Raw genomic sequence first — 12,411 nt, forward strand, 5'->3', positions numbered from 1 at the left:
AGAAAGAAGTAGCTGGTTTCTCATGCTACTACCCACAGGCTACATGTTGAGATATTTAGAAATTACAATTCTGCAAAATTTTCAATTGAGCACAATCACAGTCTCTCTACAGATAGATTGCATTGCTTAATAATCTGAATAACGAAAAAAAAGTAATTTCTATTTAGATAGAAACTGAAGTTTGGAAGTTAGAATAAATTTATGTATAATCATGATAGGTTGTCATATGATTAGCTCAGTAATTTTTCAACTTTCCATCAATTTGTCTGTATAGCTAGAAACTATAAGCAATGTGGCCTTATTAAAGCATTTAGGAGAAGCCTTATACAAAAGAAATATTAACAAAGCATTTTGATAGTTAAAGGGTGATTAAGAATTATAAGAGCCTTAAAAAAATCAGTCTGCTGGATATTGTAATTGTGAATAAATGGGTGATATAATCAGTGTCCTCAAATGACTTTTTTTTCTATTTATTTATTATTATTATTATTATACTTTAAGTTCTAGGGTACATGTGCATAACGTGCAGGTTTGTTACATATGTATACTTGTGCCATGTTGGTGTGCTGCACCCATCAACTCGTCAGCACCCATCAACTCGTCAAATGACTTTTATAGAAAAAACACAATTATCTTGATTGACCTGAAATTTCTTTGGATGACATGGGAAACATTTCAAATCATTCAGACCCTCTGGATCATCTTAATGCACATCAATTATTTCTGAAATGTTACAATAAGTACTTTGTATAGGAACTGGCTTTCAACTGCCCAGTGAGTTGCTTTTCAAAATCATCACAGACACTAGCTCCTTATTTGTCATTTAGCTCCTTTTAATAACAAGAAAAAAATATTCTTACTTGAATTTAAAAATTATTAGATTTTGATAACTGATAGAAAATTCTACCACTAATACATAACAATTTTTAAACATAGGTGTTATAATGTAACTTTGCAATTACTTAAAAATGAAAGTCAAAGTACCAATAGAAAGTGATACCTCCACAGCAATGGAAAAATATCAAGATTACACTGACAAAAGTGTCTCCATTTCCATCACCAACAATGCAGCAAGGATATAATTATCAAGATTTAGCAAATCTTGATATCAGCAAATTATTGGTTTTGGGAAAGCAGATGATTTTCACAGGAGGAATCTGATTGCCTTTGAAATAACTTTCTGCTTCTGATTCCATTAAAACTCCAAGAATAATCTGTGATGTAGACCAAACTATCCCAAATGATTCTTCCTGGGAATTTTTCACAGTAAAAATAAGACATGAATTAAAAATAAATTTTTGTAATAACGCAATTTGACTGTCCACAAAATTCTGATTTATTTATTTATTTATTTATTTATTTAGAGATGGAGTCTCGCTCTGTCACCCAGGTTGGAGTGCAATGGCATTATCTTGGCTCACTGCAACCTCTGCCTCCTGGGTTCAAGCAATGCTTCCCAGTAAGTTGGGAAACTGAGGGAAACTGCCTCAGTTTCCCAACTTACTGGGATTACAGGAACATGCCACCATGCCTGGCTAATTTTTTTGTATTTTTAGTAGAAATGGGGTTTCATCATGTTGGCCAGGCTGGTTTCGAACTCCTGATCTCAACTGATCTGCCTGCCTCAGCCTCCCAAAGTGCTAGGATTACAGGCATGAGCCACCGCACCCAGCCTAAATTCTGATTTTACATATTAGAAGTTAGTAGGGCATAATTGAAAGTATATTATCTCTAAATTAAAAGGTCCACATTGTAGTTATGACCACTCTTGGAGGCTGGCCAATGTTTCAAACTCAGTCACTTCTTTTGTAAAATGGGGATAATAAAGAGGCCTGACAGAAAGCACCTTGGATTACTGCAAAGATGCAACAAAATAATGTAGTAAAAGTCTGTAAATCATTTCAAAAGTGTTGTTTTATTATTATTTTCTTATAAATAAAGCCATGGTGGATTAATATTGTGCTTACCCCTTCAATGTATCACAGTGAGAGCTTAGCATCTTCCAAGCATCTCTTAATAAGGAAGAGTGTGGTGACTGAGAACACAAGCTCTGGAATCCGGCCACCTGACTTTCTATCCCTGCTTCACTGTTACTATCTGTGTGATGCTGGATAAGTTATCCCCCAAAGCCTCAGTATGTTCATCTGTGAATAGCAGTAGTAACAATAATAATAGTAATAACAACAATAACGTCAAACCTAAGAGAGTTATTATGAGAATTAAGTGAGCTAATGTGTATAAAGTACTTAGAATCATGCCTAGGTCACAGAACTATCATTTATATGCCATATCATTTATATGTCATGCCCCACATGGTGGGGATTCATAGTGTTTTCTGTCAAATACAACCTTTTATACAACTTAATAAAAGTTGAGGCTTAATGGCTTGAGAATCACGTCTCCAGATTCAATGTATAAAATAAGATTATGGGGAAATACTTCCTTTAAAGAAAGCAAGATAATTTGCCAAATGGCCAATTCAATGAATGGTCAATTCTTTGTTCTCAAGCTTATATTATTTATTCTAATATACATATGTACAGTTTTCATTAATACATTCTCTTTTATATTCAATAAATGTGCTTAAATAGTATATTCTTTGTACGGATGTATTTTTTGAAATAATTTAATATATTCATTGATACAGCACACTTGCACAATGAAGTTTCCAAAAATAATATTTTTGATACATAATTAAGACATTTTCATCTAACTTGTATACTGCGTCAAGGCTAACATGATAAAAGTTTATTTACAGCAAAATGTGAAACTATTCAAGTGACATGTACAAGTAAAATTCTTAAAGATATAAGTAATGCCTTTTTCTCAATTCTATTTTCTTTACCCAGCACAACAGATGGCATTGGGGATATTCACTGAATATTAATAGATAGAAAGGAGGAAAGAAGAAAGGGAGGGAGGAATAAAGAAAGGATAACAGGGAGTGAGCGAGTAAAGAAGAAAGGGTAAAAAAAAAAAAGGAGAGAAAAGGAAAATACAGCAATAATTTCAGAAAATACCAGAGGATCTTTGCTGATTAGAAAGCCAGTACTCAAAAGACATGCATTTCTAGCCCAAACTCTGCAATTCACTAGCCATCAGTCCTTGGATAAGTTTCCGCATTTAGCTTGAGGATACCATCTACCCTCTCTCAGCACTGTGATGGGAATCAAATGGGATAATACTGTACCTTGTGAATTTTTAAACAATAGAAGTGTGAGATATTATTATTTTTGAGAAATTTTTAAAACACATCAACAGCATTCCATTGCCGCTAAAATGTTTTTCAGTAGGTTGCAATGGAGTAATAAGACCAAGATCATAAGATCCAATGGTTTTAAGGCTATCTGAGCTGATCAGTGTGCATGTAGCACAGATTTTTTCAAAGGGACACTTATAAACACTATACATCAGGCATTAAGAGAGCCAGACTCCGCCTCAAAAAAAAAAACAAAAAAAAAAACACCAAACAAAACAAAACAAAAATATGTTATTTGTGGAAGAATTGAAAATACTATGCTTGCTTGGCCTAGAGAAATGTAAATTTAGACAAGTTATGACACTAATATTAGAATGTTAAAATATATATATTTTATATATATATTAAAAATATATAATATATAAAATATATATATTTTGCTGCAGAAGTAGAGTGCAGGCTGAACAGACAGTACTCAGAAGCAGATCTCAATACCATAATAACTTTCCAATAATGAGAGCTGTCTGTAGTAGGAAGAATAATGGACCCCAAAGATGCCCAGGTCCTAATCCCCAGAACCTGTGGCTGTGTTACCTTATATGTCCAGCAGGATTTTGCAGATGTAATTAAGACTAAAGACCTTGAGATGAGGAGATTATCCAGACAGGCTTAAACTAACTATATGCATCCTTAAAAGCAGAAAGCTCTCCCCGCTGTGAAGAGAGGAAGACGTGACTATGTAAAAATAGTCAGAGAGACATCATGTTACTGGCTTCAAAGGTGGAGGAAGGCAGGCGTGAGACAAAGAATGTAGGCAGCTTGTAAATGCTGGAAAAAGCAAGGATATTGACTGTTCCCTTCCTCAGAAGGGATTAAGTCACCAATTATGGCCATATTTTATAGCAGTAACAGAAAATTTATATATTGTCCAACCAGGAAAAGCTGCCTTAAAGGTAAGCAATGTATCTTCAGGGAGAGTCATCAAGAAGCTGTTAGAGTTGATGCTAAAAGTCATCCTGCAATGAAAGGGTAGGAATTGACAATCATTTAGCCCTACAACTTCTCTGATTTCCATGATTCTAGAATTGAAGTAAGTTGGAGTCATTGAATTGCAGCAGGCAGTAAAATGAACTGAGGAAGAAAGCTACACCCAGGGGACCTCAGTCCCTTTCAGATTTCCAAGGCAGTCCCTCAGGCTCAGTCAGTAATTGATCCCAAGGTTCAAGAAGTCATTTCTAGTTGTGGATCCATCCATTATTGTAAAAAGTATTTACGGCTGGGCGTGGTGGCTCACACCTGCAATACCAGCACTTTGGGAGGCCGAGGCGGGCAGATCACTTGGGGTCAGGAGTTCGAGACCAGCCTGACCAACATGGTGAAACCCCGTCTCTACTAAAAATTAAAAAAAAAATAGCCAAGTGTGGTGACATGCACCTGTAATCCCAGCTACTCAGGAGGCTAAGGTGGGAGAATTACTTGAACTGGCAAGGTGGAGGTTGCAGTGAGCTGAGATGGTGCCACTGCAGTCCAGCCTGGGCGACAGAGGAAGAGTCCGTCTCCAAAAAAAAAAGAAAACCAAAAAAGTACGATTACATAGGCTATTGTTAGATCCTGCAATGACTTTCATGGTGTTTTGAGGTTTTTTGGGGGAATAACTTTGGAGACAGGTATTCTTAGGGAGATGACTTAGTATGTCCAAATTCTTCTACCATCCCCAATAACAGATCCAAATTCAGTGGAAAATTCCAAAACCAACTTACTTTTTGAAGAGGCTCTAGAGATTAGATGGAGTGAAGACTCTAAACATGTTCTGGGAACCGGATTTATAAGTGGTTAATAATTGTGCAGAAGGAGAAGGCAGGGATGCATTTACATACTCTGCCAGCATCTCCCCGTTGTCTACTTGTAAGCTATTTTAGGTCCCTCCTACTGGAGAGACCAAAATAGAGCAAAATTGTAATCAACATAACCATCAAATTGTATTTCTAGATCCACAGGTAGAAATAAATTATTAGTCCAAGATGGATATCATGAAAATAATTCATGGAGTTTTTAAAGACATAAATTTTAGATTCTACCTTTACAGATTATGCCACAGGTCTAGAGCAGAACCAAGATTTCTACAGTTGTAGGGAGTATCACAGATAGAGCTTATCCACAGCCCAAGTTGCACAGCACTGGAATGGGGTACTAGGCTTACTTAGCCCTATGCCTACCAAGAGTATATTTTCTGGCTTTTTTTTCTTTGCCATCAAATATAAATAAGAGGACTTATGATCCTGCCTCGTTCATCCAATACTATCCAAATCCTCACCTGGTTAAGAAACGCAGATAAACAACCACTAGGGCATCTCAGTCTTGTGGACACCAATCTGGATCCTCCCAACTCTCAAGATATGTTGCTCTTCTACTGATCTACTGATCTGTACTGCAAGGATTTATTTCCTCTATATACTTTATGATTTCACAAATTAAACCATTTTGAGAGGGAGTCTCACTCTATTGCCCAGGCTGGAGTGCAGTGGCATGATCTCGGCTCACTGAAAGCTCTGCTTCCTGTGTTCACGCCATTCTCCTGCCTCAATCTCCCAAGTAGCTGGGACTACAGGCACCCACCACCACACTCGGCTAATTGTTTGTATTTTTAGTAGAGACGGGGTTTCACCGTGTCAGCCAGGATGGTCTCGACCTCCTGACCTCGTGATCCGCCCGCCTCAGCCTCCCAAAGTGCTGGGATTACAGGCGTGAGCCACCGTGCCTAGCCTTGTCTTATCTTTTTAAAGATTCGTTTGTCCAGAAGGAAGAATGAAATAGAAATAAAAGGGAAGGCCATATTCTTACCAAAAAGACAATGTTGGTGTTTTGATACAGCGCGCGTGCCACACAGATTCTCTGCCTCTGTCCCCCACTCAGGTTGATGCCCTAAAGAAGAGACACCCCCAAATACCCATTTTATTATATTAGTAAATGAAATATGACCTTAAAATATAAATGTCTTTTAAAAAATCTTAAATTGATAGTAACTTGTTAATTAAATTGTAGTAATATTGGTAAGAAAACATGAAAACTGTCTACTGGCCAACAATTCTCAAATTAATCAAGATGGCTTCAGGCTGATGTGGTTAATCCTCCTTTCACTCTAATAGAGATCTCTGCTGTACAGAAGCATTAGTAACCAAGACACTTTCTAGGAAATGCAAGCAATTCCAAGATTTTTTCTTGTTTCCTGAGTTGTGTCTGTAGTTTACTTAACATACAACCCAAATTTGATATTATGAGTTATGTGAAACAATACTAGCCTCAAGAGTATGCTTTCATAATAAAGTACCACTTACACATTAAAAAAAAAAAAATTAGTATTAATTGACCTCTTAGTATGTGCCAGACTTGTGTAAATGGCTTTACATTTTTAAATTTCTCTTATTCTTCATAGCAATTCCAAGATGTAGGTATTGTTTTAATTTTACACATGTGTAAACTGAGGCTCCCAGAACTTAAGTTCATTCTAATACACACTGCGGTATGTAGCAAAAAAGAACAGTCATTAAGAACAAAGGCCACAGAGCCAGACTAATCCTGGCTACACTACTACCTTGGCAACTGTGTAAGTTCCTTAACCTCTCTCAGCCTTGATTTTTGCAACTTCATATGCAGATAATGATAACACCTATAACACAAATTTGTTGTGAAAGTAGATAATGCATATAAAGTTTGTGCCCAGGACTGACAACGATTAAAACATTGTAGACATTGTTGTTCTAAAGATTATAGGTATAAATAGTTCTCAGTTTGTCTGAATAATATGACATCAATGCAAAACATGGTTACACAAAGAGAAAAGAGCACTTTAATATGAATAAACAGATGTTTAACAAGATTGGGAGAAGTTATCGAAAGTAGTCTTAGTTTTCAAACCCATTACAGCAAGCTCCACGTAAGCAAAAATGCATTTGGTCAAAGCCAGGAACTATGCTTCACTTTTTCTTGAGAACTCTTAAGTGACTACTAAGTACCATGTTAAGTATACAGTGATTACTCAATAAATATTAATACATAAGAAAGAGTGGCATCAAATGACTCCTGTCTTTGGTTTCCTGGAACTTGTCACTCTGGACAACATACAGCTTCTAAGCTCTCAAATTTCATGATTCTCTATTAATGATTAAAGACAACCAGAAGACTTTTCTAGATTTTTGTTTATTGCTTAATGAAATTGTTTATAGCTCACCCTCTCTCCAATTTCAGTTTGATCTCCAAATGGTAATAAGTCAATATCTGGCTGAAGAGAACAGGCATCCGTGACAGCTTTGTACCTTTAGGAGAAATGATTTTGAATTTTTAGATCTCTATGGATACATTGCCCATAAACTAAGTGCCAAGTTCAATACCTTGGAAGCTGAAACAAAACATTTGCTGAATCACTTATTATATGCCAGCCTCTGCTCTACATTTCTGGATACAAAGATAAATAAATACCACTTCCCACTATTTTTTTTTTTTTTTTTTTAAGACAGAGTCTTACTCTGTCGCCCAGGCTGGAGTGCAGTGGCACGATCTTGGCTCACTGCAACCTCCACCACCTGGGCTCAAGTGATTCTCCTGCCTCAGCCTCCTGGGTAGCTGGGATTACAGGCACGCGCCACCATGCCCAGCTAATTTTTTTGTATTTTAGTAGAGACAGGGTTTCACCATGTTGCCCAGCGTGGTTTCAAACATCTGAGCTCAGGCAATCAGCCTGCCTCAGCCTCCCAAAGTGCTAGGATTACAGGTGTGAACCACCATGCCCGGCTAGGTTCCACTCTTAAAAAGCTAGTTCATGGAGCAGAAGACTGATACAAAAACATACGATGAAAATTCACCTTGTTAGATGTTACAGTGGAAGTGGGTACAAAGCACTCCTAGAATACAGAGGAAGAAATGACTGATCATTCTGAGAAGTTTCAGAGGAGGCAAAGCTTAAGCTATGTTCAGAAAGTTGAGTAGTAAGTTTTCAGGAAGAAAATGAGTAAGGAAGCGTAAGGAACTTGAGAAAGTAAAAAAGTTCATGGTGAATGTAAGGGACCGTGGAAGGCTCATTATGGCTAAAGCAGAGGTGGTGAGTGGGTGCCTTTGCACACTGTCATGCATGCTGAAGGGAAGAGGCAAGGGAGATAATTAGGACTGACAGTCTTCAAGTTCATATAAGGCTGGGACTGGAAATTAAATGAACTGGAAGTACAAGGAAGTGTGGGGATTGAAGATGCTGGGGGAAATGACACTGGCTTTATTTTCCTAATTAGTTTGTCTTAAAATAATCAAGTAATTCTTGATTCTTCCTTCTTTCTGTTGATATCTGTCCATTGATGTTCTTCAATTTTTTTTTTCTCAACCGTCCCTTCTTTTACACTTCTACCATCATTCCCAAGTGCAGGCAACACGCACTGCATGCCTGGATACTTACTCCAATTAACTCCTGAATGTCTCCATATATATGTATATATGCACATTTGTGAATCTGTATATATAGAATGCACATCATTATAGCCGGTTGGCTTTTAGGCCCCCCACTATCTGATCTCAGCCTCCTTAATCTTTCTGTCTGGTTTGCTCCGGGGTCCTAAAGAATCCCGAATAATTTAGGTTTTGTCTTTCATATGGTCTACTTTTCTCCTCCCTCCCCGCTTCCTCTTGCCTTTCCACTTACCTTATTCTCCTTAATTTTCAAGACGCATCTATGGTCCTAAGACCCACTCTTGTAAGAGTGGCTCAGGGAAAGGGTCATGCCTTCTTATGTGACAGTGGTATATAAAAGATGGCCTATTCTGGCTGCTCCCAGTCATCAGACCCCTCAGATCCTACATTCTTCTTCTTTCCTAAAGTCGTCAGACCCCTCAGATCCTACATTCTTCTTCTTCCTTCTAAACTTCCTTTGTGAAATTTACTTGAATTTTTCCTTCTCTATCTTCTCACCAACAACCTAAGCAACACCCCCTCACTCTCACCCTCCCCACCCCACACACATACACACTTCAATTGCTGTTTAGTCTTGGTGTACAAATTGTTCTCAATAAGGGTTCAAGATGGCCTGGAACTTCCAATGAGACTTCTCTTCAAATAATTGATTCAAAAGACCTTGGTGATGAGGATGAAAATGAGGCCAGCAGGAAAGAAAGTACCAGATGTAAAAGTTCCAGAAACCATTGTTCATTCCCAAACACACAAGTCGGAAACAGTTGCCATTTTGGTTCTAAATTTTATATGCTCAAAATTACCTCTGTTTGTTAAAAGGACTTCCAAAAGTAATATTTTCTTCTACTGTAGCATTTAATAGCCAAGGCTTTTGAGCTGCATACGCCACAGAATACCTGTTCCTACTGAAAAATGAAAAAGAAAAATAAAACACCAGGATTATGCAAGGGTACTGTGCATGTATGTATTTTACTATAAAAAAGGGAAATAAAATTAATAAACTATCTCAGACACAGAAATGGAAAACTTCTAAAAGAGAAAAATTTAAAGACTACCAACTTTATTAAGAAATGATTAAATATGCCACCTAAATTAAAGGGATTAGGATTTAATCAAAATGTCACATGTATAAAATTTGGTTTTGTACACTGAAGAAGTGTTTTATAATCTAAACAACTAATTGAATTTTCCTTTTCTAAAATGACTACAATTTTTAAAAAATAATTAAATAGTTAATAACAATTCGCTCACTCCAATAACCACCGATATTTTACTTTATACTAATAGCACTTTACTAACTATAAATTCTACATGCAAACTTTAAAAAATATGTTAATTGATACTATAATTATTGTATGGCTTTGTGGTTTAATCACATTAACATATTTTATGGTAATAGGTAAATATTTCAAAACAAAAAATATCTTAAGAAGTCCCTGAAACTTTCAATATTGAAATCGTGCATGTAAAAACTGCATATTTCAAAATACATTGAAATAGTTTATATTTTTAAAATAACTCCCTACCCCCTTTTGACTTGTAAATTCTAACAGATGGCTATACATCAGACTTTAATTTCCAAAAGTTAGGAAAATACATGTGAGCTGAAGAGGATGATGGGATTGGGGTGGGGTAGAGGGCAGGTCAGTTTAAAAGTCAGATTTCCACAGTTAGTTCATGATCTGTAAAGTACTAATGAAGGAAATAGGGTTAAAAGAGAGAAGGGTTAAAAAAGACAGTAGTTAGAAATGTTCAATGATCTTTCTAAAACATTACATCTTAGGAGTGCAGGAGACATGATAATATATAGTATGCTAGCAGTTTCTGAGATAATCATATGTACAGTAAAACAACAGTTCCCAACCTCTGACATGTCTGCCTTCCCTCCCCACCCCACTGGGGTATTTAAGGTTTTTGTCTTTGTTTTTCCTTTTAAGTAGATAAAGCACTTGGCTCTTTGTCTCCACCTTACAGGTTGGTCTCATCACCGTTTAACTCAAAATCAATATGTGTATTCATTCTTACATTTTTATTTTATGAAATCCGAAACCCAGTTTACTGAGGACAGTTTGAGTTTCAGCCAAAGTTGGGACACGTGTGACTCAGTGAGAGGAAAACAGTTGACACAAGGAGCCACTTTGTTTGGTAAATTAATTCTTTTAGCAGTTTGCCAAGGTTGCGAACCACTGCTGCTGGAAATATGCTAGCACACTTAAATAAATAACTATACATCATCAGAATAAACAAAATTAGATTAAAGAGATTAAAGTCTGAGGAAGGAAGTTATTCTTATTAAACTCAGGTTAAAATAGAAATAATACCTTCTGGTTGCTTCAAAAGAAGGCTCAGATTCATTTACACTGCAAGTATGGCAAACAATGTTCATTAATTATGAAGCAGAAATACAGAACCAAGGTACACATCAGGTAAGAGATACAATAAACACTGGACATATTAAAGAGCTACATTTCCCAAATGGTTTCTGATATTAATTTCAAAGACAAACCAGATAAGTAGTATTCTTCTTTACATCTCCATCAGCTAGGAAATAATTGCTTAATAAGTTTCTAAAACATAGATAGCACTGTTCTCGTTCATAAAAATTGGTTCATACAATGACTGGGTTCTGTGCCAACCATGCTCCAAACAGCTGTAAACTTGGGGAATCCTTCTAGAATACAGTTTCCCAGTTTCATAAGGATTCTGTATTTCCAAGGCCTTCCAACCTTTATAATTTGAATTGAATAAATTTAAATTCCAAATTAGCTACCCTAAGGCAGCAGCAGAAGTACTTTTTGGGTGCTAAACATGAAAGATACACAAAATACACTGGCCTCTCAGGAGCTTGTAAGAAAAACAGACATGCACCAGAAACCAAACTACATCTAAGTGTAATCAATTATTGATACGATTTATGTAAAAAGTGGGCTTTGACTAGTCACAATTTGTTATGCCTGTATTATGAGGAAAGACATCTGAAGACCTATTTCTTTTATTGTTCTAATTTTTTTATAATTTAGGGTCATTAGAATTCTGTCATTCTGAAAGACCTGAATTCAATAACCATATACATAATTAAAGCCTACAGAAACTCCAAAAATTGATTCTATTTGACTTTGCAAAATGTTGTATGTTTTTGTGGAGAAAATTTACTAATTATGCTACCTAATGATATTTGGTTAAGAGTTACTAAGGATCATTTTCACTACTGCACACTGCTAATGACATCTTGGGATGGCTGATAGAGGCAAAAAAAGCAATCTTGGAATAAAAATTTGCTCCCGATAATAATTATTCCCTGATTTAAGTTACTGGTAAAAAATAAGGAAATGATCATTTTTCTGAATAATATTTTCCACACAATGTGTTTTAGATACCAAGAAATTTGGACTTCATTTTCTGTGGTATAAATCCAATAGGTGACCTCAATAGTTTTAACTAATTTGAGGAAGAGAGGGAAGAGGAGAGGAAGAGTGAGTGTGTGGCAGAAATGAATGTGTTTATTTGTATTCTAGCCACTCAAGTGGAAATGCCCATTAGACATGTGTAAATACCTGTTGGACATTTGAGAATGTTAGCCCAAGGTAGAGATATGGATTTAGAATTCATCAATCTATTCAGTAAAGGTTGATTAAATTTGGACTTTATTAATATCAGTTAAAAAATATGCATTGATCGCTTATTAGTGCCACACATGCTAAAGATACAGCGAACAAGAAAGATCCATTCCTTCTTTCACGCCACTTTCATTTTTGTGGAAGCAT

General features: G+C 36.2%; 1 protein-coding gene across 6 annotated transcripts in view; it reads right to left on the reverse strand.

Moving 5' to 3' along the window:
- ABCC9 (ATP binding cassette subfamily C member 9) overlaps window positions 1-12,411 on the reverse strand; it is a 138,549-nt gene that overhangs the window by 57,805 nt on the left and 68,333 nt on the right. For 3 of the 6 annotated variants that reach the window (XM_074006371.1, XM_015430477.4, XM_005570349.5), the window contains exons 19-22: window positions 10,969-11,007; window positions 9,451-9,552; window positions 7,428-7,512; window positions 6,041-6,121 (exon numbers count right to left, since the gene is read on the reverse strand). In XM_074006371.1, the coding sequence (XP_073862472.1) occupies window positions 6,041-6,121; window positions 7,428-7,512; window positions 9,451-9,552; window positions 10,969-11,007 (307 nt within the window). The remainder of the gene's footprint in view (window positions 1-6,040; window positions 6,122-7,427; window positions 7,513-9,450; window positions 9,553-10,968; window positions 11,008-12,411) is intronic. The other 3 variants (XM_074006372.1, XM_074006370.1, XM_005570350.5) reach the window with 1 other exon arrangement.

The sequence above is a fragment of the Macaca fascicularis genome, chromosome 11 (assembly GCF_037993035.2).
Source record: "Macaca fascicularis isolate 582-1 chromosome 11, T2T-MFA8v1.1".
Taxonomy (NCBI): Eukaryota; Metazoa; Chordata; class Mammalia; order Primates; family Cercopithecidae; genus Macaca; species Macaca fascicularis.